General features: G+C 42.8%; 1 protein-coding gene across 2 annotated transcripts in view; it reads left to right on the plus strand.

Moving 5' to 3' along the window:
- The window catches only part of LOC141010906 (ephrin type-A receptor 7), a 248,439-nt gene that overhangs the window by 197,719 nt on the left and 22,737 nt on the right, over window positions 1-27,983 (plus strand). For both annotated transcript variants that reach the window (XM_073484061.1, XM_073484060.1), the window contains exons 6-8: window positions 15,379-15,503; window positions 18,252-18,546; window positions 21,208-21,316. In XM_073484061.1, coding sequence (XP_073340162.1) covers window positions 15,379-15,503; window positions 18,252-18,546; window positions 21,208-21,316 — 529 coding nt within the window. The remainder of the gene's footprint in view (window positions 1-15,378; window positions 15,504-18,251; window positions 18,547-21,207; window positions 21,317-27,983) is intronic.

A 27,983-nucleotide genomic window follows, 5' to 3' on the forward strand; every position in this document is an offset into this window, starting at 1 on the left:
TGCAGCATTTTTTCTAGAAAAGCAATCTTGTTTTGCAATAGTTCTGTTTTTTCCATTCAGCTTGACTTCTGCTAATGATAGTTCTATCTTAAAGCTGCATTAAAGATGCAGTATGTAAGAATTGGCGTCTTGTCGAATTCATACTCAAAACAAATGAGGAACAGGGACTCACCAGAGTAACAGCTAACTGCTGCTTGCTGTAGCCACCATTAGCTAGTTAGCTCAGTTAGCTGTGCAGCTAGCAGTCCCGAATCCAAGCTGGAAGCACCGGGAAAGTCCTAGAACAGGAGCTTTGTAACAAGATGGACCAGGGCTAACTGGTTAGCATACTGACTCTGCAACACAGAATTTTTAAATGCTTTCAACTAAAATTCTTGTTGTACATGTTGCACCTTTTTACGCAATATTTGACCATTAGGGGGCAGAAAGACAAAATAAAGGCTCAGAAACACAGGTGACCAATGCATGGAGTTGCTTTGGCTTACATTTCAGCAAATATTTCCTTCTTACGCAATCCAGCAGACACAAAAACGCATGGTCATCTTACTTTAGTTGAATTTCTAGCCACCCGAAAAATTAAATTTAGTGTTCACTGTCACTTTGACCCCTTTTTGGGTTGTGACATCCTGAGAAACCTTGTCCACAACTCTTAGTTTGCTAAATGCTTCTTCACCAGCCACTGGTCTCCTTCGAATCTGTGCTTTATTCATGAATCCAACTTGAATCTTTGAATACTTTTTCATGCTGGGTAGATTGTGTTCCGTCTGCTTCTTTATTGGAGGGCTAGTAAGAGCTGCTAGCGAAAAACCCCTGAGCTACAAGGTAAGGGACACTGCATCAGAAAAGGACAAACCTGAGGTGATTATTTTCCCCATGCCGACGGTTCTTTCAACCTTTCTCCCTTTTATCTCCTCGTCCCTGTCCGTCTGTCTTGTCAGCAGTTGCCATGGCGTTGATTTGTGGTTATTATGGGGTATTAGGGTGTGAGTTGTCCCGCTAACCGTGTCATCCAGAGGGATTGGACAAGGGGTTAGGAGAGTGTGTTTGCAGGGGTTTCAGAGGACTTTGTGTGTCAGGGAGGATTTAGACTGACATTTGGTGTGGGGTGTTTAATGCTGCCTGACTGTGTGTGTGTGTGTGTGTGTGTGTGTGTGTGTGTGTGTGTGTGTGTGTGTGTGTGAGTGAGTGTGTGAGAGAGAGAGAGAGAGAGAGAGAGAGAGAGAGAGAGAGAGAGAGAGAGAGCTTTTGAAAATGGTATTTGATTTTGAAATGTGCTTTAGAATTACATGCCGTGTGTCTCGTCTTACCTCTCCTGATATGTCAGGCTTTTGTCCAGACCTCTGGTTTACACACATGACCAGCAGAGCGTGGTTCAGATCAACAGCTAACCAACTGAAGATCCCCTAAACCCTCGTGCCAGCTCTCCTCGATGTATGGCTGTCCCTCAGGGTCAAGTGGCTTAGGGTTTGGTGAATGTCTGCAGTGGCACGAGGAATCTGCTCAGCTGTATCAGGCGTGGGATGTGTTTTATAGATGGTGGAAACAGTCAACAGTCACGCTGACGTCATCAAACACAAATGACGTACTGTGCATTCAAACCCAAATTCCCAAATTTTGGTAAAAATGGAAATTCATTATCTTTCATTTAAAGCAAAAAATTACATTTAAAGGGCAACTACACCAATTTTACTTTAATGTGTGTTTACAGGTCAGGTGAGTACTACTGCTCATGTTAAAAAAAAAAAAAGTAGTGTAAAGCCTTTTGTGGCCCCAGAGGAAGCTGCATGTAATCTGACACATTGCCTCCGGCGATGTCACTTAACAGTATGTTGTTGTTGCATGTTTTATGCCAGACCAGTGGACTGCTCTCCAGAACCTGGTGCCTACATTACCCATACATTACATTACATGCAGCTTCCTCTGGAGCCACTAAAGGCTTTACACTTTAGTTACTCTCACCCTCTATATCTCTCTATTTCTTGTTTGCATTTCACTACTAGAAATGTAGTCTGTTAGACGTGTATTTTTTTATATATATATATATAAAGTAAATATATTAAATGCCACCGTGACTCAATATCTGGCCCGTTAATATCATCATCATATCATCAGACAACTTGAAATATCAGAGAAAAGAACATAATGTTTCCATCCGCTTTTAGCATCACTGCCTCAAGCTAAACCCATAAGGACTCTGTGTGCCTCATGTTCGCTACAGGATCTGTGCAACATATTTTCTGTAGTAAACATCGTTGGGGGCAGGGGGGGTGATTGGGGTCTCAGTGCACTGTGAAGTGAGGAAGTTCATCTGTAGGAGCAGGCGGTGTAATTGTCAGAAAAATTCCCGTGCAGCCAGGTCAGGTAGGGAAGCGAAAAAAAAGATGTTCTTGCACGGGCCTCAACATTGTGTCCGTACATTTGTGTGTGCACCCCCACACGACACACTAGACTTTACACCATCAAAACTCACTGACCTTTATGAATACTGCAGCAGGGATTTGGAGCAAAGCTAACACACACCAGCACACACACACTCACTTTCTCTCTTGCCACCTCATCATCTCTTTATTACTTTTCGCCTTTTTTTCCCCCTCCTCCACCTCCTCCCCTCTCTCCTATCCCGATCTCTTCTTTTTTTACCCTCTATTTCCTTCCTCATTTCCCCCACCTTTATCCTTTCCTGCTCTCCCCATAAACTCACTATTCTTAGATGGTAATTTCTCTCCTTCCTCCTTCCTCCTCCTCCTGCCTCTCCATCCCCAACAACTCTCTCCGCTATCTTCTCTTTCTCTCGTCGCCTCGCCTTGACATAATCTCCGCTGCCCTCTTTCTCCTCACCTCTCTGCTTCTCTCTCTCTATCCTCTCTGCAACTCTTTCCTCTCCATCCTCTCTGACTGTACCATATTTGTTTTTTCTGGGTACGGTAAGCTTGTTAGCAGCAGGGGGTATGGCTTAGCTGGCAGCTGAGGGGCCAAGAAAAGCCAGAGGATTTAAGGGCATGGTCTGAGATTGGGGTAAAAAAAAAAAAAAGGTGCTAAGGGATGTTTTATTACGTCCAAAAAGCCCCAACCACACACGCATAGACGCAGAGGGGGTCCATTTAGATTTATGCATAGACTAAGATTTTATTTCTTCGCGGATGAAAAGCATCTGAAACTGAAATTTTCAATCTAGCAACATTAAAAATCCCTCACAAATGAATTCTTTAAAAGCGTCTCCTCGAGCTGGATTCTTGCACATGCACCGTGGAAAGAGAAGTGGATTTCTCCCAGACAGACGGGGTTTTATCAGAACTCTCCAGGCCACCAAGGGGAAGGGGGGAGTTTTGCACGGTGTGTCATGGATGGATGGATGGATAAAAGGAAAGAGAGGAGAGAGAGAGAGGGTGGGGGATAGAAACAGGCCTGCGGTTGCGTGAGGAGATGGGGCATGGGGCCGGGTAAATGGGGGATCATTTTTGCCCTGGGCTCATGGGGCCCCTTATCCAGCTGTGGATTAGACATGCATATGTGTGTGCGTGTGTGTGTGTATGTGTGTGTGAACCAGGCCATACACGCGTTTACATGTGTGCGTTTTATGCTCGCGTGCCACACGCTCCATGCCCTGCTTCATGCTTGATTTGTGTTTGTACAAAAAAAGATGCGATAATGACATCTTGCCTCAGAATTGCTCGGTGTTTGTGTGTTTTGTGTGTGTGTGTGTATCATCAAAACACACTTGGGTTGAATGTCTCGGCCCCCAGTCGTACATCCAAAGCGCTTTAGCTGAGGCAGGGGAAGAGGAGAGGGGATGGAGGGAGGCTGCAGAGACGGGGTGGAGGTGTGGGTCAGGGAGGAGGACGGATTGGCATTTCAATATCCTGAGAGGATTACCGACCGGGCTTTAGATGGCTGGTCCCCACGGAGTTACATGCGCCTGAGAGATGGACGCATAAAGGGAGGAGAGGAGAGAGGGATGAATATAGAATGGGAGGGATGGGGAGAGGTGAGCGGTGTAGCATTGTGAGCAGGATGCCTTGTGGGTGTAGAGGAAGAGGCATGGGGTGAAGAGCAAAAAGCGAGAATACACACATTGCTTCAAAATGGCGCGCACGCAGGAGAAACTTTTTCAGTCTGAAGCGTGCAGAGCTATCTGGCGCTTTAAACAAGCGGCTCGGAAAACTGCATAGGGAACGGGTTTACAAGTTCTTGTGCGTGGATAAAAGGGCGGGGATGAGAGGAGGGTAGGAAGGTCTCGAGATGAAAAGGAAGAAGTAGAAGTGGAACATGAGGCAAAGACGACTCAGCGCAAGCGAGGAAAAGTGAGATGAGCGGCGCAGTGTATATAGTTTAACATACAGGAGTTAGGGGAAGCAGAAGTTGGAGGAAATGTGGTAGAATTCTGGTGGAAAAATCTCACAGATCATTTCCTCAAGAAAAAGTGTGAAATGACTCTATTACTTCAGTCTGGTAAAGGTCCCGCAAGCAGACTGTGCTTAAAAAGCACAGTCTGCTAAATGTTCTCAAAAATTAACTAAAGCCCTGATTCTATTATTATATTATATTATATATTATATTTATTATCATTAATGGAGTAGAAAAGGAGAAAAAGTTCTCGGGGGCAAAAATATGTATTCATTTTTTGGGAAAATTCTCACGTTTGTTTTTTGTGAAATATCGCTGAGGTGTAACGCTTTGGGCCTCGAGCAGTTACTTACATTAAATCGTCTGAGAACGTTAGAGGGGGAATCTCTCTGTTTTTGGAATTATGACAAGCTTACAGGCATCGGAAACAATGACAACGAGCCAAAAAAGGTTCGGATCTTGAACAACGCCTTGTATTTTGTAAGCTTATTAAATGTAGCTTTCAGTGGCAACCAGGATCAAGGAAAAAAACCCTCAAAATTACTAAATAAGTAATGTCGACTAATAGTTTTAAGTTGTTAAAACTTTTATCTCATACAACTTAAATGTAATAGTCTGCATAGCATTACTTGATAATTCTGAGTTAATCTGTTCCTGACTTTTAAAGTTTACAGTGTAGGGTTTGGGCCTGGCCCGGGTTAGGGTTTGGATAAGACTCGTAGGGTTAGGGGTTAGGAAATAAATTAAAGTCCATGTAAAGTCCCCAAAAGTGACAAAAAGTCTGTGTGTGCCAATTGAATAAAAAGGGGCGTGGCAATGGAAGGGGCCTATAACAACAAGCCGCTTCACCTCTGAACACATTAACGTAACATGACCAAACTTATATAACTGGCTGGTTTATCATTTCCTGTAATGTCAGTGGAATATCACATGTTTGAATGATGAAAAGAAAGGAGTGTAAACAGAGTGATGAAGTTGATGTAGCACCTCTCATGATTTCCTCGGAGCTCAGGCTTTCTCTGTCCACGTTCCACTTTGACCGGTTGAATATTTATAAGTCTGAATTAACTCTGGATCACACCGCCACTCAATCATCATGACAGGAAAAAAAAAAAAGTCAGGTAATGCTTGTTTGTTTTCTCTGCCTCCGCTGATTGAGCGCTCGTCTGCTTCTCTGTCGTTTAGTTTCCAGTAGCCTTTTTCTTTTTTTTCTTCCTCCACTTTCACACCTCTCCGTCGTCTCTCCCCTCTCATCCCCGCCTCCAGCCCTCCGCATGGAGGCGTTTGGATCCTTTTTGCCTCCTTAATTAGAAGTGATGGGGAAGGTGAGGCTTCAGCGGGCACCAAATGAATAGAGTCATCAAGCTACTTTTCAGGACTATAGCCCAGCCACTTAAGACACTTTTTCACCCTGTGATGGGAATTTTAATTGCCTACCTCTTGGCTTATAATTGGAGTCTATGAAGAGGCGCTCTCAGGGTCTTTAGTATGTGTGCTCTGTATGTGGATTTTACAGGCTGTTTCTTGTTGTACGGGGAATTGTAGTGGAACAAAAACAAAGCTTGCAGGTAGTTGATGACACGCTCACAATGTTATCCTCATAATCAGAGTATTGTAGAAGGCTTGAGGGCTGTCTTTGATGCAAACCCCTCTCAGGAGGGGAGAGAAACGGGTGAGAACACAAACTCAAAACGTCGCAAAGAAAAGTTCAAACTTCAAAATCGCTCTCTCATTTCCTCCGCCTAATGCCTTCTGAGGTCTCGTTCGTGCCTCCGTCGAGCGAGACGGGCTGTTGTTTGCGTGTGCGTGCCATCTTCGTTTTTTTTTTTTTTTTTTGTGGGGTGCGTTGCTGGAGGCGAGGGGAGGTTGGCGGCATCCTGCTGCGCCAGAGAGAGAGAGAAGAGATGCAGCTGTCTGTCTGAATGACAGCAGGCTCTGATACAACAGTAGGTGGGAGACAGACAGTTCAGCTCATCAGACCAGCGATGCACACACACACACAGATACATCTCATCATTCACTCAACGCTTTTACATCATTTTCAAACATATATACAGTACATTTTAGTATTTACAGTTCTTAATTTTTTATATCTGCAGTCCTTCTGATGTTCTCCCAGTGATGAAATGTAACTGAATAAATAACTATTTTACTCTTTTGTACTTGCATGTCCATGTCAAGCCATTTTGTCTTCTCCTTAGAGTAGATGTATTTCTCGTGTTGTGAGGGTTAAGAATTACCTGATTAAAAAATGCTGTCAGTAACCCAATGCAAGTATCACAATAATAAAGTAAATTCTATCATTATCTCTATTATCTGATCGAAAGTCAGGTGAAGTTCTGTAGTTCACCAAACATTTCTGGAGCTTCACAGCAAAACAGCGCTGCAGCGTTCTCCTAGACGACTGAAGAGGATGGGGCCTATTTTAAAATGTTAAGAAAACAATGGAATAGAGCATAAAGTGGCTAGTACAGCTCGTCCAATGCAATCAAAGTCTCAAAAGATGCTATGTACACTGGCAACATACCATTTTATAGCAGCTACAGTGAAGATTTCTGCTTTAAAAGTTGTAAATAATGTCTTTTGAAAGTCAATTTTGGATCTCTGGGCTATTGAGACTTGGATCATGCCGGACGAGCTGCATGGAGGGATGTTTTGTGGACTGCAAACTTCATTGGCTTTCCATCAGCATGGGGGGGAGCAGATCATGACTGAATTTTCCTTTTTGTGAGAACTTATCCTTAAAGTAAAACATCTAAACACTCCCTCCAGCACTGTATTCTCCAAACCTAAAATACACTTTATAAGATCACCTCCTCTCTCCACATGTTTGGCTCGCACTTGCCTTGAATTTGCACTTTGTGTCAGTAGCACCTGAAAGAGGATGTAGAGATGTGAGCGTACGTGTGAACGCGTTTGCTCTCCTTGCAAGTCTGCCGGGGCAGATAGAGTGTTTTCCTCACCTTCTTAGCCAATCCCCTGCAGCAGGATTGGGTCAGCCACTCTGTGTGTGTGCATGTGTTTCTGTGAATGTGTGTGTGTGGCTGTTGTTTTTATTTGTTTGAGGCTTCAGGCTGAGGCTGTCTGGCTTGACGGACATGTCGTGATCAGACCATGCCTCTGCCTTTAGGCTAAAGCACACTGGGCCTGGAGAGTGTTCTGAGTCAGTCAGTGTGCAGCTGTCAAGAGCAGTTTAAGCAAGTAGGGCCAAGTCGTTCTCCCCTGATGGGGTTGTGGGATGCCAGATTTGACAGATTTCTTGGCCGAGCCAACAGGTTAAAGGTGGTTTTCGGCATATAGCAGGTACTTTGTCTTAAAATCATCCTCTAATCTGACCCGACAAAGATCCCTTATGCCAACTCATTATCTGCATGCATGTGCAGAAATGTTTCACATCTTCATTGTTAGCTCATATTCAGGACCTGGTGTTTTTTGCACAGCTGGATTATGTTGATCAGGCCCTTTTGAATGTATCATACAGACGGAGACTCTTTGTCCCTCTTGCTCATTCGCTCGCTGTTCTGTGCTTTCTCTCGCACACCCACCTGCTGACTGACACATTTAATCATTCCATCACTGAGACGCTCCTCTCTCTCACACACTTACAGACACACACACACACATGCACACAGCGAGGTGGATCAATCCCTGCAACATATAATCTTGTAGTTTAGATGGAAATGTGTCCTACTGAGGTGTCTTCCCCGCACCATTCCTCCCTCTAACAGACAAAAACATCAAAATTTGTCTTTGTGTTGCACTTAGACAAGACTCCAAACATCTCACCTCCCATTTTCTTGCTTTACTGACATGAATGGTAATAGCCCCAGATAGTACCAGTCTCTGACAGCATCTGGTCACCTCGCCTCTGAAGCAGGATCCCGAATAATATCATTTTCCCTGTTGCTCTTTCTTACAGTACGTTTCTACTTTGGTTATTTGCTGCGGAGCAGAATAATTGTGTGTATGGATGTGTATTTGGGACGAGGCGTCCAGGTGGCTGGATGCTGATAGGGCAGATTAGACTGAGTGGTGAGCGGGGACGGGTTGCCAGATAGCGCCCCGCTGCTGAGGCGGGCTGATAGCCGCAGATTAAAACAGCAAGACTCGCTGCGAGATAGTGAGACCTGGGTGGGGGTAGCTGCTCTTCTGTACAACATCATTAGATTAGGATGCAATCACATGCATGCACATATAACCACCCGGTGCACGGCGGAATAAAGATGTGGAGCATTTGAACAGAATAGTTTTGAATTGATGAAAGTGCAAACCTACTTCACTCATTGGTTTGAGGACTACTGTTTGAAGCCTCGAGTTTGGCGTTACGGCTGTCGCCATCTTGTTTTTTTGGAGCCAGAAGTGACCATATTTGGACAAGAGGGTGGAGCTGGATTGAACCTTGACCCCAGATCACAGGTGGAGTCACAAAGGGCAGAAAGGGCCTCAGCTCAACCCAGTTTAGCAGCCTGAGAGTGAACACGGCCAGACCTCCGAGACCGGCGGAGATCAGTGTTGACGGCAGGTGATACAGAACAGAGGTGATTTACAGCAATTCCGATCAGGACAAGGGCAACAAAAGCCATAATCTTACTCTATGAATTGAGGCTTTATGTTGAACAAACCAGAGATGATTGTGGAAAGACAAACCAAGACTGTTTTGGTGAGTTTTATTTAGTTTAAGTCAAGTTTGAATGAAATGTGTTTTACAATGAGTTAACGAGGCAATTAAGCTAATCTCCGTTCGGTGAAAGAGAGAAACTTCCATTCAGACGGTGAAAAGAGATGTAAGAGTAACGTCTTTCTTGACATTTTGTGAGTTTATTTAGCTCATTTATGAGACTAAAAGCTCTCCTTTAAGGCACTTCTGCACTGGATTCACTTTTCAGGCCCGGAGGCTACATCTATAATTTGTCAGTTCGCTATGTCTTTATTAATTCAATCTAAGTAGTGAATAATGAATTTGAAATGTTTAAAGATGTTTATGTGCGTAGGCTTACTTTAGTCAGCCACGTTAGAGCTTATTTAGATCTCACAGTGATACGCTTCACTTGTGTTGTGTCATTCTTTTAAATTTAAATTAGGGATTTACGCAAGATTTCTTTTCATTCTTAGTGATCTCGTTGCAACAGCTCGATGTAACTCTTCAATATCCCACCTTTTTTTTTTTCTTGCATCAAAGAGCTGCTGAAAATCTCTTCCACTTCTGTGCTTTTAGTGGAGTCAGTACAAGGAATGCATTGCTTTAAATTTACCCTCTGAGGAGATGCTACAGGGTTCCTCCGCACAAATGATGAATGTGTGCATCAGTGAATCTGGCTTCAGATAGTCAAATGTCTGTCAGCGGGATATTTCAAGAGTGAAGTCCAAAACATGATTCATTCACTGCTTTTTGCATTGATGAAAAGTTTAGTTTGTAGACTCGTGTCATGGTAAAGTTAGAGACAGTGAAAACGCACGGAAAACCACACAACTACTTGGCCGTTTCAAACTTTGATGACTTTATTAAAGTAGCGCTTGTGCAAATGCACGCTCCACTGGGATTTTGGAACCGCTGAGAGAAATGCTCGTGGCAGTAGGTGTATAAAAAGCCCCAGGGACAGCCAAACCAAAAGAAATGTAATGTTCCCACTCGTCTGCTGTCAGTCACATAAATCGATGTACTTCACTTTCAGTTTAACCCCGGGTAGAAGCCTGTGGTGCTGTGCCCAGAGGGAACGACGCTCTGGCTTCCCATTAACCCTTTGAATATGAACAGGCCTGACAGATACGGCTCTCTCAATCATTCCTTCCCACGACTTACAGCTACACACTCTACCATCTTGTCTCTTCGTTCCTCACACTCATGCAGTCACTCACTCTTTAATATGCGTGGGCACACAGGAGCGCGTAAAGTTCCACACGTGGCGGAGACGGCGAGAAGTAGAACAATGAAACCCCCTCCTGACAAGATGGATGTCATCTCAGCAGAGGCACAAACAGGCCTGCAGGGAACAGCAGATTCCCCTGAGAGCAGGGATGGAGACGGAGCTGGGCTGGGGAAGTGAGAGAGATAAGGAGATCGAGAGACATTGAGGGAGAGAGAGAGAGAGGGAGAGTTTCCAGAGAAAGAGGAGGAAAGTAAGAACGACTGCGAGATGTTCAGCCGTCGGCCCTGGGGAGAGCAGCTCCTCTGCCTGTCTCCTTTGATAACGACACACAGATGCCAGTTGCACCTTAGCTGCCTCTGTACACATGGATGCAAGAGCCTACAGCGGCAGCTGCCATTTTGTGCCAAAGCCTATTCATAGATCTACCTGCCATGGAGACCAGAGCGTAGAGCCTGCCACATAACCTCCAGTGTGTGTCTGCAGAACTGGGTATGGAGGGTCTGAACAGTGCTGAACAGTCATAGATGATATATGAATGATCTCCAATCATCCCAGAAATCAAAACAACACAAAAGTGAGACTGAACTTTTATAAAACATTGAAATTACCAGTGGCGTCATGAAAAATCGAATTTTTATCTCATATTTTTTCTTTCAACCTAAAAGAAGTTACTGGTTATGCCAGCTTAAAAAAAGTTTTTACTTATTCAAATAACATGAAAAGCATCCGAACTTTCACTTTGTTGTCTGGAGCTGTATGAAATGTTCCCACAGTTTCAACAAAAACTGAGTCAAAATCAGAATCTATAAAACCTAAATGTGTGCCTCCTGTTTGCCATCTTTTACACTTCCTCAAAGCCCAGTGTTTTCGCTCTCATCATAGCGTCCCTTTGAAGTGTATAGACCATTATCCGTATCAGTGATTGGTATGTGTACAGCAAAGCTTTCATGCTGGATCTTATCAGGAGCCGTATATCTTGGTGACGAGTGCCTATCAGTGTGTCTGCTATGTGATTTTGGCTTTATGATGAGGCTTTGAAATCATCTGCCGTGTACTTCCACGGCGGAGCCCGAGAGGCTTATTGCCCACAAGGCCATCACCTCTTCTATATTACTTGCACTCAGCATCGATTTCTTCCTCTCAAATGCAGCACCAAAGCCAACACTGCCAACTGGTTGTTGCCGTGTATACTCTTGTGCGTAAGTGTGCATGTCTATTGAAGTGGTGGCTGTGCAGTATATGCACTTATGTTTGTATAAGCAGAGAAAGAGGGAATGTAAAAATATGAACAGAAGTGTCTACAGGATATAAAATCTTTCTTAGATCATGAATGCTGAAGTTTCTTTACAATTCTGTGGTCTGTTAATCAAGTGTCTGAACTACACTGCAGACTGGAGCCTCTGTTAACAGTGACAAACAAGCAGATCCTCATTAAACACACTCTTCTCCTCTATGAAACATCTGTACCCTTACTGCGCTGGGTTATTATAAACTATGACACTGTTTATCCCGGGAATTAACACGTGTGATCTTTGGTGACAGCTCGACAGTTCACACCTGGCATTAGGTGTCTAGAGTGACCACCTGTGGTCACATCTGACGTCAGACACAATGTTTTTTGCACAAAGAAGGAAAGAACTTAATGTATGACATATGCCGAATTTACAAGAAGGCCCAAATGATTAAGAATTTGTCGTAGACAGTGTTTCAGAAAGTTTTTAAAGTTTGTCCGAACTCAGCTGCTCACAAAATTGAGCGATTTTATAAGGGAGTCTGGCGAAGTTCTCTCCCTCGACATCTCCTAGCTGTTGTTGACTGCAGTTGCTGCTTTGCTGGTGCTGTGCTGCAAAACATTCTCAAATTGTTGTAAATTATTTTTAATAATTAAATATATATTATCCTGGCCATTCGAATTAATACAAAAAACATGAATGAAACGCAGCATTCACAATGTCGTCATTATATATACCGATCCCTCAGCACCTCCAACTGTGGCTGACTTCCCACATCCCTGGCTTGTCTGCCACAGAAGTCCCAGCCCACTTCTTTTCATCTGCACAGGTGGAAACACCACCTTAACCAGTGTATCACATTTATATTTGAGCCTTCAGGTGATTGTGATGTGTGTGTGTGTGTGTGTGTGTGTGTGTCTGTTGATAGAGAGCTCGTGCCCACCTGTTTTTCTTATGTGTCAGATTGAGCCGTGTGATCTGGGGTTTGGAGGCAGGCACCGGTCCTATGCATAATTCAGCACACAAGGAAGGAAAGAATAGCAAGCAATAGCCTGCAGTTGTAGGTGGGGAGAACAGGTTGACACTGAAGTTTCTCTTTGCGTTTCGGTTTCAGAGACTCGGAGGGAGGAGAGAGTGTCTGTTAGCGCTTCCTTTGACTCTTAACTAGCATCAGACTACCCAGCGCTGTTTTCTCTTTTCATTTTCTCAATTTCTTTAATGTTCGTCCTTTACCAGCTGCAGACTCATCTGTGCACTTTCATATCTTACTCTTTTTTTTCGCCCTGCTTTACATTTACCATGAGAGAAATTCCTTTTTTTTTCCCAACAGCGAGGCTGCATCCTTTTTTTTCCTCTACACTATATGATAAATTCCTGTGGAGATAAAGTCATTTCTCTCTGAGTGTTTATTTACAGTCCCGTAAACTCTTAATTAGCGTTTTCCTTCTCCTTTAGTGCCTTTCTTCTCTCCAACCACCCTCTGCTGTGCCGCTCACTGTTTATGTCTTAAGTTGCATTTAGAAATCTGAAGATATACCCTCCAATGACTTGATGCCTCATAGCCAACTGTGCATACTTTCAAAATGCCACTAATTGGCCTGATTAAAGTTTTCTGAACGCTTTGAATGTTTAAGTAACTTTATGTTTTTTGAGTCTTTTTCATATTTGAGTTGATTGGGTGTGTTTTATACATAGACTACTTTTGGGGACCAATTCCAGACCTGTAATTTGGGGACCGCTTGGGACAAAAACTGTGCCCCCAGTTGGGAAAAAGGCTGATTGGTGGGTCAGTGGTTAAAATTAGGGTTAGGAAAAGGTTTTAGGGTTTAGCAGACACACACAAGTCAACATGTGTTTTGGGTTTAATTGATTACTACATGTGTTTTAAATACACAATGACAGCTAACTGCAAAAGCTAAGTGTCACTGGTGAGGTGCCCTCTCTTCACTACAAATATGTCAGGACTGTATGTCTACATACTGGTGCCCCCCATGCATACATGTGGTGCCCTTTTTATTTTTTCCCCCCTGCCCCTCAAACATCCTGAGTCCGCCACTGCTCATTTTTTATATTTTTTAACAAAAATGTAATGTTAAATTGTGAACTTGCTTGCTAGATTTCCCTTTACGGATTGGAACTAGCATTTTTTAAACTTTTTGGAAAATAAAAATCTGAATAATATATTTTTTTTAATTAAAGACAGAGCCACCTCCATGCCTTCTCCACTCAGCTTGGTTTTTGGCAGTCATACAATGCAATGATGAGTTCGGCGCTCCTTGGTGAACACACACACAAACAAACACATACAGATACAAACCCACCTCTATGCCTCTATGATACAAAAATCCACACAAGGAGTCACTATGAATAATGGATAAATACCTGTGTTTTCATAGACATCAAAAGACAGACAGATGGAGGTGGACAGTGAGAGAGAGAGGGAGATACTCACACAAATCGAATGTGTCTTTGATCCGCTGCCTAAAAATGACTGTAATATCCTGCTGTTTGAGAGGAGGCCTGAAGGAGCTGCACGGATGTGTGTTAGTGCGCCTGTCTGCGGAGTGTTTTATGTGTTCATGTAGTTTTTTTCTCATGTGTGAGTGACAGGCAGAACATATTCATTAGTGTGGCCGTTTCCGCGGAGGAATGCGATGAATTGATGGTTAGCGGTCGGGGGGAAGAGAGGAGCAGGAAGTGCGTAGAGCAAGAAATGGGAGCAGTTCAACTGATGAGGGAGGTTGAGAAGGGATAGAATCAACACAGATGAGAAACTGCAAGATGAGGATTCGTGTGCCAGAGAAAATCCTGAGGATCAAGTCTTTTTTGAAGGGAAGTTGGTAGCGAAAGGCGTTTAACTAAGTGAAAACAGCAATAATTATCATCCAGTACATAAAAGATGACAGAAAACACCCTCCAGCTCCCGTACCAAACCTAACCCTAATGGCCTAAATGACTCAGCTCCTCCCAAGCATAAAGGCCTTTTGACTAAACTAACTGCACCCCTTTATTTCTTTTAGTAGTTTTGAGTGACAACCCACTTTGCTGCTTCATTATACAAGGCATAATTAGCACTTAAGCAAGAGTGGGTGGTGCTTGCTGATTATCATACTATGTGCCGCCTGTCATATGTTGACAGAGAAACAAAAGAACTGGTCTTTCCTCAGTAATGAAATTGTTTGCGTAGCGAGCCATCGCGCGCTGCATCTAAATTGGGAAACGCTTCGTTCAGATAATTCATCTTCGGTTCTCTATGGTGATCAATACGTGATGAAATATGTGTCAGGATCATTTTCACCGCGGCCCGTTTAGATTGAGTTAGAAAGAAGTTCTGAGGTCCGTTTAATTGAGAGACTCGGAGAGGAGGGGAGAAGGGGAGCTCAGATTAAGAGCGTCTCCATCCGTTAGTCTCGTGTCGATACAGACTTGTCAGTCAATCCATATCTGTATTGATCTATTGTCAGTCCCCAGTGTACCAGCCCAGACACTAGCTCAATGCCACACACACACACACACACACACACACACACACACACACACACACACACACACACACACACACACACACACACACACACACACACACACACACACACATTCAGACAGAGAAACGTACTCAGTGTTAGTCCATACATGGAGTGCGATGAAGTTGTCTGCTCCGACGCGTCTCATTTCTTAAAAGACTTTGTATTTATATCATTGCATTATTGCAAAATTCCTCCTTATGAGAGAATTCAGTTGTTCCTACCTTGACCTTTGCCTGCACAGTCCAACTTTGTGTAAAAAACTGGAGATGCAGGAGAGTACAGACATTTCTGATATCCTTGAGAAAACTCCTCAGGCTACTGTGTTTATATTGAATGAGACTGGAGACCCCAAACTCATCTCTCTTCTTCCTCTCCCTTTTGATTCCTCCCCTTTCTCCCTATTTGTAGCACCATCACTGATCAGTGAGCTGCGAGCAGAGAAGATCGAGCAGAAGAGCATAACCTTGGTGTGGAGGGAGCCCTCGTACCCGAACAGCAGCCGCACTGAATATGAAGTCAAATACTATGAGAAGGTAAGGCCCACTGTTACATCACAACCTGTCCACATCAGTGCTTTTCACTTCTGTATGTGTCCATTAATCTTTATCATGGATCAACACTGACAGTAAAGTCTCACCCAGGGACTAGGACCCCAAGTTCCCTTAATTGATTGACTTCTGCCCTCCATGCTCAGATTATGAATAATGAATAATACGTAACTAGGGATCCTACATATTGAGACACCATTTTCTACCTCCCACAAAAGAATCTGTGTAATTTTTTAATAACAAATATATATTTTTTATATCGTTTTGCAGAAACATTGGGCCAAATTTAACCTTATTTGCCTGCAGGCCTCACTTTAGACAGCCCTGCTTTAGCAGTGCTGCACACTGTTGACATTGTATGGGAGCTGAAGTGAGGCATGGCACTCGAATGTCACATCCTTTGGATTTTCCTGGAAAAACTGTTGTCTTGAACTTGAACATACGGTTCAAAATTCATGGCATTTTAGTGCATTTTCAAGAGCCAATTATTTTGAACCCTGAGTCCATATTGGCCACATTTTCTCATGCTTTTATGGTTATGGTTATGCTTCTATAACCGCTGTAATTTCATCGGCCCTATCCCTCCCATTTAACATAACACTTAGTCAGATTGTGGCCGCCCCGTCAACACTCATAGTCTTCACAGTAAATCTGTCATGCATGTTAACCACAGCTGTCACGCTTACGCCTCTCCGTTTTCATACGCTACATTTTCTGGCAAGGCCAGGTCTTTGTATTTGGCTGTGTCACACTCTCACCCATTTTCACACCTCCTCCTCTTCTCTATGCTTCACCATATTTAATAAAGCCCTCGCTTCTCACCGCTATACTCAGACATCTTTAGGAAAAAAGGAGGGGAAGATTTAGAGCGGTGATGGGAAAGGAAAGAATTGGGCGGTATTTATGATTTACGCATTTTGAAAGAATAAGATGCCTGCGTGATAACCGAGGGAAAGAAAAGGTTACAGAGTGTATTACGGACAGATGAGGGGAAAATGACTCGGTGGATAGATGCTCGTAAGAGCACAGTAATAGGAAAAAACTGAACGTAGGTGCTTTGTGAGAAGAGCATAGGGAGGCGGATGAATGGAGGGATTGCAAGGGATGAATGGAGAATAACTGAGATTGAGACAGGGACATTGTTGACAGGCCATGAAATGAAAGACCGACTACACTGCAGCAAAGAGCCTATTAAAGCATAAAATATGGCTCTGTCAGTGAAGGGACTTTTTCTTCCATCTTTTTTTATTATCAACTTGCAGCATTACAGTATTGGCCCACAGTGTGCTTATGATATTTCCAAAATCACTTAATTATCATTTGATATGACTATAATGTATGAGGTATCAATTTAATATGGATCATAACAAGTAACACATTGTTGACGACAATAATGGCTCCCACTGGTGATGACTAACAATGAAAAATCACTGTTTATTCATAAATTAAAATTACAAAGTGCCATCTCTGACTCTGTTGTTATTTTTCTCCCACTCATCTTTTCTGAGAACTTCTCCTCCCCGTCCCTCTCCACCCTCCTCTGTTCTCTTCACCATGTCACATACTATATTAGCTCACTCCACAGGAGTCACTCATTATACAGTAGCTGCCATTCTCAGTTAATCTCTCTTTATTTCACTCTGCCTGTGTCCCCTCCTCTGACTCTCTGCTTTCTTTGTCCCCTTTTCGAACAATGCTCTTCTTGGACGTACATTAAAAAGCAATAACGATCATGCATGCCATTCCGAATCCTCATTACACTCACGTCTGCCTGCTCTACCTCATTTTACCCCTGCACGTAAATCAGACTGATCGCCAAAGCTCTCGTACACATCATCCCCGCTCGCAGTAATCTTATTGACGTGCAGAGGCATGACGTGCAAAGACACAATAAGGACTGCTAGTTGAAGCGAGGCGGAGATGGGACACGGATTGCACCGAACGGGCCTAAAACAAACATATCAGACAACAAGCGGAGCAATTATATTAATGTGTGTCACCCACTCGCTGCCCTCATTGTGCCCACTTTTGCAAGGTGTGAGTCATTTTCACAGAGAGAAATAAATGAGCACCATTTTCTGTTTGTGTTCTAAAGACCTCTCTAATGAACAGAGTCGCTCGTCTGTAACTGTCTGGATCTTTATCATCAGTTATTTCAGAGTCGTACTCAAAGGTTGGTTAGCTTCCTTTTATGCGTTGATACGGTTGGTGGATGTAGTTTGGTCGAGAGAAAATAGTTCCTCCGTGAAACTGCTCACAACAAGATCTATGGATGATCTTTAGTAACCAGATTGTGAGTTTTTTAAATGTCTTCCGTTGGCGCTTTGAGCACCACAAGCGTGCCATGTAGTTTTATTATAGTGTGGAGAAGACAGACTGCAACTCACACTAAAACAATCTAGATGGATTAATAGTGCCCCAGTTAAGAGGGGTTCTTTGGGGTGAATATTCCCTTTAAAGAAGACCAAACTTCGCAAACTTTTTTAAAACTTTGCCTGACTTTCCGGAACACTGTGCCACTCTCTGTCGATAAATGAAACATTACCAAAGACCTTGACTTGGTTACAAAATTGTCTCGCGCATCCCTCAGCGTTACAAACTGTGCCTTGGAAATGAACAAGGCGCCTCACAAAAATGCATTCCACCTACTCGTCTCACTCCTTCCTCCCTTTGCCCTCCTGCCTCTCTGGCTTTGTTTCCTCCGTCTCTCACTTTCGCTCTCTGTCTCCGCAGGAACAAAAGGATCAGAGTTATTCTACTGTGAAGACTGCCGCCACACGGATCAGTGTCAACAACCTCAAACCTGGCACCACATATGTCTTCCTCATCCGCCCTTTCTCCACGCCGGCCCCCTCCTCACCCCTGTCCTCCTCCCCTCTCTCGTCTTCCTCCTCCTCTTCTTCCTCCGCCTCCTCGTCTTCCTCCACTTCTTCCTCCTCTTCTTCATCGTCCTCCTCTTCCTCCTCTCCGCCACCCATCGACTACGGAGCGTACAGCGCTCCCCTGGAGCTGCAGACACTTGGCGAGTGTGAGTACCCGTTTTACGCCTCCTCCCCTCTTCTCCTCACTTTCTCTTCACTCCTTTCTCTCAGCGCCGGCAGGCAGATTGGGATAGGGGGTTTGTGTAGGCACCTGGCCAGCCCACACAATGAGGCGTGCTGCTAGAGTGAGAGAGACAGAGAAGGGGATGTGACTGTGTCTGAGATTATGTGTGAAGATTTGAGATTTTACCAGTAAGCTGTGAAATGGTTCCTCTTTGTGAAAGTTGATTCCGTGTCCCTTGTGCCACCTCAGGGTCTGGTCGGGACTGTGTGTGTTTCATGCCTTGTACTCCTCACAAATCCTTTGTTTTGAACCTTTTTATTCTTCCAGGACAGGGATTTGTTGTGCTTTCGTAGTCTTACACCATTTATACAGTTGAACTCACCTGAGAGCTGCCCTGCACAACCACTATCTTCCACAGTTGGCATAAGACCAGCTTTACCAACAGATTATTTATTTATTTCCAAGTGCTTCTTTGTTTTCGCTTTAGGGTGAGAGGTCATATAGTAGTTGCACAAACTTTTTGGGACGATGCATATTCAGTTAGCTTCGTTTGCCTTGGGCGGGATCGAGTGTCAAACGAGTGATGACCCGAGATCTCACAAGGCAGCAACACAGCCGCCTCTTGCAGCCATGTACGAACCACAGAAATGCAAAAATATTTTAAACAGGAGGACCAATACATTATAATCAAGATTATGACATGTATCTGTCAAGTGAATAATGCATTAGGGAAGTATAACTAGTCATAGGTTCATTGAAAGAAAGCAGTAAGAGTCGGAAGGTCAGCTGCAATATCGAGGGGAAAGACTCTCCAGGCTTTGACACATTATAATGAATGTTCTTTGGCAAGTGTTAACAATGATAATGATGATAAGTAAAGACTAGTGCATGCTCTGCTGTGTCCCAGGACTGTAAGAAAGTATGGAGATCTGATGAGGTTCAAATTTAAATCCTGACCTCAGAAACAGCAGCCGGCAAAACAATTGTTTCCTTTAATAATTCCACAACTTTGAGCCTCAACTTTTCAATCTCCGTAGACGATGTGAAGGAATGAAGAGGGTTCAGGAGACTTGGGTGTCTCTGACTGGAGTATTTATTAAAGTTCGATCGAGGAGAATAGGCGTAAGAATCACAAGTGAGAACACTGTGTCGGGCCAGAACGATTCTTAAGGCCACTACTCTTCACTCATCTGTTCATATATATGACTTCTTATTGGGTGTTGGAATCTTATAAAGACACAATGCTTACCTTACTTATCCAAGGCTGAAAAGAGTCTGAAGCCAAGTACATTACAGTATATCTATTGGCCTTGGCTGCCCTGAACACTAAGGCAGTGTTATCAGGACAGCTGCCGTGTACTAAGCAGTCATCCTCAGTAAAGTCAGAGATGAGGTTGCTCTGAAAGAAACTGTGACATCTTAAATCTCCTTCACAATCAAAATGGGGGAAGATTTGTTAAGGAATTTGAGATCAAGCTGAGATCGTACACAGTTACAATCATAATAATCACACTTACGTGCACTTACAATAATCAATCATGAGAGGGTAACTCCACCAATTTTTCACACGTGAAAAAAGTAGTATAAAGCCTTCTGTGGAGGCTGCATGTGGCACTCAGTGGTGTCGTTGCATTGTGGGTATTGTAGGCGCCATGTTTTGAAAAGAAGTCCACTGGTCTTGCGCCGCACTCCAGTAACACAGTTGGACTGTTTTCTGGACAGTTTAAAAACAAATGATCAAAATCGACACACATTTTTCTTCCTTTTCAAAACCTGCCACCTACATTACCCACAATGCAACTTAGCCACCGAGTGACATCACTTGAGGCAGTTTATCAGATGACATGCAGCTTCCTCTGGGGCCACAAAAGGCTATATATCACATAGTAGAAGCATAGTAGCACTCCCCAAGACCTGTAAACACACTTTAATGTGGGAAATGGGTTAAGTTACCCTTTAATGAGTGATTGTTGTAAGTGTGTGCAATCTCAACTCTGTAGCAGTAGTAGTACTGAGGTAGAGGTAGTTCGATCAAAAAGAGCATCTGTGAAGGAATTTGAGAAGTCTTTAAATCGGTTAGAAATAGGAAAAAAAGGAGATTCTACAAGCAACCTCCACCTGCTGATGAACGACTCGTAACGTGATTTAAAGCACTGGAACAGCTGCAGGTGGACATTAAGATGAGACTGTTTGGTCAATAACTGTAGTTTTGGTTTACTACTTCCATCAGTTTTAATACGGCAGGTACTAAAAGTATGTTGTGCGTTACAGAAACATATGGTGTCGTTTTATTTAGTGAAGCAGGATGGAAGTAAACAACGTTATATAGAAGGGTCAAGTGAAATATTAATAATGTAGAGGAGGGCGTGGGTTTCTAAAATAGCCTCCACTCTAACCAGCTTCCTATGAAATTAAGTCAGCCTTTAAGGTCATCGCCTTATTATTATTTCTCATCTCCTGTTCTTGTTCACACTTAATATAAAGTAATTGAGTATATGTGTGCTGCATGCCGGCATGTTAAATTGTGTTGTTATGGGGAGATGACGAGCCTGTGGTTCTTTAGCCCGGCTAATTGTCACACACACGGTTCAGGTGAGGTGTGCGTTTTTGTTCGTATGTGTAATGAGTGTTTTGTTATTTCCAGTGGCGCTGGCGTCCAGCGAACAGAGTCCAGTGGTGATCATCATCGTCGTGTCCGTGGCCGCCCTGATCATGCTGCTCTCCATGGGCGTGGGGCTGCTAATCTGGAGGAGGTAGATATGCAAACACAGACACGCATGAAATCAATCAATTCACCATCCACCATCCACTTCCTGCGACTCATTCTAAGATTTTAATAGCCTTAGCATGTTACACAAACACACACCGACATGCACATGTGTGCAAACACTCAATCGCAAAGTCAATCACGTACTCGTTCAACTGTCACACACTACTCCATCATAATCCAGATTACAGTAATCCAGTGATAGGAGGAGTCCCTGTGTGAAAGGAATGTTCAGTGACGGAGAGTGAATGACTCGAGTGACACCATAACAAGCGACACTCATCTTTTAATATGCGACATAAAGACGACAGTTTGATAATGCCGCTGTCTGTGTCACAAGCTGGCGGGGTCAAAACCTTCTTTGATCATTTTTTTGGCGAGGAGTTCATAGTTCTTTGCTAACTAATTAGCTTTCACAGAGAGGAGAGGGAGTTGTGGAATGGCAAAAAGATGAGAGGGAGGTTTAAGCTGTGTCACTTGCATAACAATTGACACATGGCGCACTCAGGCCAGTAGTTTAAAAAGAGGTCAGAACTCTTCTGTGATCTTTCTAATAGGAGTGGACAGCCCAAATGTATTATTTCCTCCTAGAGACAACTGAAGCATTTAATTTAAAGAAAATGGTCGGAGTTGAAAGCGAATATAGTGACCTAATTTTTCACCCGCAGCTCAAAATATTCAATCAAGCTACTTTCAATTGGGAGAGTTTTGTGGCGGCATGAGGAGACCGTTCAGACGGCAGCAATCAGTGTAAGAAGCCTTATTTCTTTAATTCAAAATTATAGTGGCAGCCGAGAACACTTGAGCCCAAATACTGGGTGGATTTTACAACTTAAGTGCTGGAATTGCGATAACCATCATAAAATTAGGCAAGTGGCTGAAAAAAAAACTGTGAAGCAGGATGTTTTCAAAGATAAGATTACCCAAAAATTAAAATTCAGTCGTTTACTCATTCCAGCGCTGATGGAAAGTCAGGTGAAGTTTCGTAGTCCACAAAGCTGAAGTAGATGGGGAAGAACAGTTAAATAAAATAAAATTAAATATAAAATATCAATAATGAAACAATGTTGTTGGGATGACTATTACTTTACCATACTTTTCACAAAATGACAGTGAGATTTTTGATAAATATCATCAGTAATATAGATATAATGAATAAGTGGATAAAGTCATGTCTGTTAAACTCAGAAAATAACATCACTTAACTGTAATGGAGCCTTTAAAACCAGGAAAGGCAACACCTATGCCATATGACAATATAAAGATATCCAATATCTAATACAACAGATAGTCTCATATACCGATAATGATATAATATCAATACATAGCATCATAGTTGCATCATTATGTGGCATTTAAAGGAGCACTATGTAGTTCTGGGAAAGAAACTTTAATCAGAAGAGAAAGAGAATTTTTTTTTCTGCCTAAACAAACTAAATAAACAAACTCTCTTTGTTTTCCTGACTGAATAAACAAACTGAATAAACAAACTGACCTGAAAGGACAACACAATCTCATACTGTTTACTTGTTTACTTGTACTTGTTTATATTCGGCGGACCCTGCCACCTTTCTAGCTTCAAACAGTGTTCTGCGGACCTTATTTTCCTCTGAGAACAGCTTGTTTATTCAGTTGCGGAGTTTGTATTATTACTTCATTAACATTGTAAATATTACAGTTTTGAGTTTGAATTTATTCCCCAAATCTACATTGTGCCCCGGGGCTTTGTTTTACTTTAGTCAATCAACCAACTACTCAATACATTCCTAGGGTCAATTCAGCGCCGTTATTGTCTTCCCAGGCATTGTAATGCACAGTTATTGTCTTGTTTATTGCACACTACAGTATATCTCGGCATGCTATATTATCATGTTTAATTCAGTTGAGCGGATAAAGCGAGGGGAAGATGGGTGGAGGGGATATAGTGAATTTCTGCTTTCCGTTCCAACCGCTTTGCTCTTTGACTCCTGTCCAATTCTATATTCTGCCAGCTCGCCTCACACACACCCACACGAAAACGCACACACTTGCGCAATTTACACTTTACACTCCATCACACATGTGAGCACATGAGCAAGGGAGCACATATCGACTCCCACACAGTTACACAAACATGGCCAGAAAACTATTGTGTGTGTTTTTTTTTTTTTTTTGTTGCATTTCATTTGGCTGGCGTTCAACTGACATCTATCCAGGGAGATTTTCTGATACATTGTGGGCGCGTGTGCAGTCTCTCATTCTTTGCTCCGCGCACACAAATACAAATCTGCATCGGCGCCACTTCTCAGCCTCGCAAAGTACCTTTCCACCTTTTTCCTCCTACCTGTCTAAAGAGGGGATTGTGATATAGAAACCACCAGACCGATTCAAAATACACAACAAAACACTGCAATGATGGAGTCAACCGGGTGTAGAAATGGCTTCTATTCACTCACAGCAGCGCCATACAAAATGCCGCTGTCACTCAAACATCCATAAAGGAATATATGGGGAAAAGATCTAAACGCAGACTCACATGTATGGTCCACAGCTATGTGAAGGCAACATCTGTGCAGCAGAAAAACACAGAATATGCAAAAATGTGCTCACTCTCAGTACACTGTGTTTAAATACATTGTTGCTTTGAGGGAAAGGCTGCATCATCCCTCGTGCACGGCACATTACTGAATAATAATGCTTATCTTTCTCTCCTTTATTCCCATCACTGCATTCATTGCAAGTGGTCTCCATTGTTCATCGCTGCTGGACCATTAACTTGCTCTTCATGTTTTGCATAGAGACAAAGAGCGAATGGCTTGATGCCTCAATTACCATGCTCTCGTGTTTGCAAAGTGAGCCAGCTCCCGGCTACGGCTGGAGGCTCTCCGTTACATCGATCCGCCTGATCACACAGACACATGCAAATGAGTCCCACTGCACACACATGGAGGCACGGACGCAGGCGGTCACACGCACTTAAGGCACACATTCACATATATGGAAATGCACTTACTCGATATTACGGATCAGAAGCTGTTCTGTCCCTTTAGTCCAAAACACACCAGCAGCTTACTTGTATTAGTGCATACTCCACTGTGCAGCACTGCCCTTTTTTGGGTCATATATTTGTAACAGCAAACAAGGCGAAAGGTGTTAAAGGATTAGTTCACCCAAAAATTCAGTCATTATCTACTCACCCCTATGCAGATGGAAGCTGTTTTTTTCAGTTGTTTTTTATGTTTTAAAACAAGTCCCCATCTACTATAGTTGTTCAGGAGAATGCTGCAGCACAGTTCTGCTGTGAAGCTCCACAAATGTTTTGTAGACCTGTTGACATCCCATCGTATGGGGGTGAGAAGATAATAACTGAATTTGAAGTTTTGGGTGAACTGTTCCTTTAACAACGTCCAGACCTTTAAAGGGCACTAGCATTTTAAAGATGATATTAAAACACATGGTGGACCATAACTACTGAGATTGACTCTTCAGGTTAAAAATCAAGTGATATAACACCCAAAGCATCCAGTGCAGTTTTTCATAATCATTTTTTATTGTGTGATGTCCTTCATATTATGTTTTTGTCTTGCTGAAGTACCATGTCCTGCTCTTCTGGTGCTACAGGTGTCCAATAATGTCTGTCTTACTGCTTCAGTCTCTTTTAATCGTTTTCTGCCAGGGTCTTCAGCAATACCAACATGCTTAAACTCACAAAAAATGGGCAACTGTCTCCTTTCACATCTCTGATAAATGTTTTTTCTGTTTTTATGCCTCCGCGCGGATGATAGACACAGTCTGTCCGTCCATCCGTCCGCCTGTTCGTCCGTTGGATCCATTCTTGCAAACACAATATCTCAAAAAGACCTAATTCTAGTGTTTCACGTACGACGTCACAAATGCGCCGGAAAACAGGGAAAATAAAATCAGCGTGGAGGCAAGTGACGATGTTAACACCGACTAAAGGGCGTCCTTCACTTCAACGTGTATCATAGAACTGTGCTGGAAAAGGGCTGTAAGTTAGCATGTCAAGACACTGAAGACAAAAGCCAGATGTTAGTGGGTGTTGGTGGGTATTTTGTCCAGTGTGAAATAGTCACATTACCGTGATGTACATAGAAATGACTCTGACAAATGATGTATGTCAATAAGAATAATGTGAAGAATTATGGAGGAAAACACACGAAACGCACACACACTCCCACATGCAGTCTGTTGGTGCCTGACAGAGTTTGATGGAACCAGAGTTCCAGAGCTTTGCCCAAACATCCTCCGAGAAGCCCAGGCTCGACCGGTCAGCGCGGGGATTGTTTCCCCTTCGCCGGCCACACCAGCGTGCATGTGTGTCCCTTGTGGCTGAGTGTGTGTGTGTGTGTGTGAGATAGAGTAACAAGTTATCAGGAGCAGAAGATGGAAGGGCGATCAAGAAGAAAGGAGGAATTAAAGCAGAGGGTCATTTCATAGGGCCACTGAGTCTTGGCGACACAGCGACAAAAAGCGGAATCCGAAGGGTGAAACAGGGCGAGGGAGGGACGGGCAGGCCAAGAGAAAAGGTCTCGAGCCCTGTAGTGGAGTTTCCTGCCTGTCTTGTACAGATCAGTGCTCTCGTGTCTCAGAAAGCCCCCCTACCATCAGACATAGACATCCTGCATTTTATATGTGAAAGTTGTCAGTCCAAAGGGCGCTGTATCTGTTTTGGAAATATGTTTTCATAAATTATTCATATATTTTTAAGTATAAACTTGTTAATTATTCTTAACCCAAATTCAAAAACAGTTTTTTAACCACATAAACCAGTCTTACCGATGCTTAAAAAGATTGATGGTGGATAAAAGTCAAAAGTAGATTTTTGACATCCCCAAATTCTCCATGTATTTTGCCCTACATAAGTCCCTGCTGGCCTCAATTCACTCTGCTTCGCTGTACCTGTCAGCTAGGATTCTATTCCGGCTCTCTCACCTATTATTCATATTATTTCCATAACCGCACTTTATTTTTGAGGAGAATTCAGGTATGGAGAGGAGAGAGCGGGCGGTGAATAGGCTTCATTTACATGGCATTCGTTCCCCTTTTTTTTTTTCTTCTTCTTTTTTTGCTTTAATGTTCTCTCCTGAAAACACCATTGTGTGGGCTGCACATATTATCAACTCGAAATGAGAGAAATTTGAATTTGCCATCCATATGCATATAAGTATAGGGTAAGGTTAGTGGTAATTTTGTCATCTGAAACCATGATGGCTTGTGAGGACAACATGTTGAAGCTTTAGATTACAGTTACATGTTTTTAGGTGGTTTCTTTTTACTGAATTAGGATTGTATAAACCAGTCAGTTCTGTACACTAACCTTAACCAACCATCCCTTTTAAAATAGGTCCCTTTGGAAAGATCCATTACACCATATCTCTTTAATTTGTCTCTGTTTATTCCCCAATGCTGTTGCCCAAGCTGTGTGCCTTAGATAGCATTTTGGCCAACGAGGTGCAGCTAAGAAAACCGTCAGTTATCAAACAGTATAATTAAAAAGTATGCACTTAGAAGCTTGGTACACATTGAGTAAATTGGGCAAATTTGACCGAAATGACCCAAAATTCTTGAAAAAAAAAGACATTTTCCAAGTTAGCCATGTCGACAGTTTAAGGCACAAGGCTGGTAATATTCTATATTTTTACCTCCGCCAAAGAGGTAATGTTTTCACTCGTGTCCATTTGTTTGTTGGTTGGGTGGTTTGTCAGCAGGAATACACAGATTTCCACAAAATTCAGATAAAGGGATGAATCCAGGATTTTTTTCTTACTTCCTTTAACACTGCGACATGATGTGATTTTTGCTAATTTCTCAGAAAACAATGCATGGAGTCTTGATGAAAGAAATCAGGCAAATTTAAGTGACTGGTATCTATGGCCTTGGCAGAGATATGTGCTCTATTGAGTGCAATTCTAGTTATTCTTCATGTCGTTTCCGATGAAAAACCCAAAGCTTGATATAGCTCTGTGCCACGAGCTCAACTGTTAAGCAAAAACTATTAAAAACACACCATTGCTCTGGATGACAAGTTATCCAGCTGTTTTAGGAAATGATTGAGCCTTAATTAAAAATGAAAGCGTATTTTGTGACCTGTTTTTAAAGATTTAAATCATCTTCAATTGGACGTCTTCATTAGACTGAGTGCCACAGACAGGATGGGGAAATAGGACGTTGATGAGAGACGGACTAACAAATTGTCGGTTTTGGCGGTTTTTAAGTGATTTGTTGACAAAAACACACATATAGAACAAAAAATATAGGAAGTAATATTTTTATTTTAGTGAATTTACCGTTAAATCTTAAAGGACCAGTCTGGAGGAGCACATTGGCTGCGAAAAATCCAAAAAGCCCTCCCGCGAGCTATTGTTTGGATTTTCCCATTTTGGCTACTGTAGAAACGAGGCGGTGCAATATGGCAGACTCCGCTGAGGAGGACCTGCTCCCTCTGTAGATAAAAGGCTCATTCTGAGGTAACAAAAACCCAACAGTTCTTAGATTCAGGCGATTATACACTAATGAAAACATAATTATGAATATTTTATTCCTAAACCCTACACACTGGACCTATAAGTTTGGTTTTCAGCAGTTACCTTTGCTCAGTTAAAAATGTGAAAATGACAAAGACTAAACCTTAAGATTGAAAACTCTTGCCAAAA

This window comes from Pagrus major, chromosome 16 (assembly GCF_040436345.1).
Source record: "Pagrus major chromosome 16, Pma_NU_1.0".
NCBI classification, from domain to species: Eukaryota; Metazoa; Chordata; class Actinopteri; order Spariformes; family Sparidae; genus Pagrus; species Pagrus major.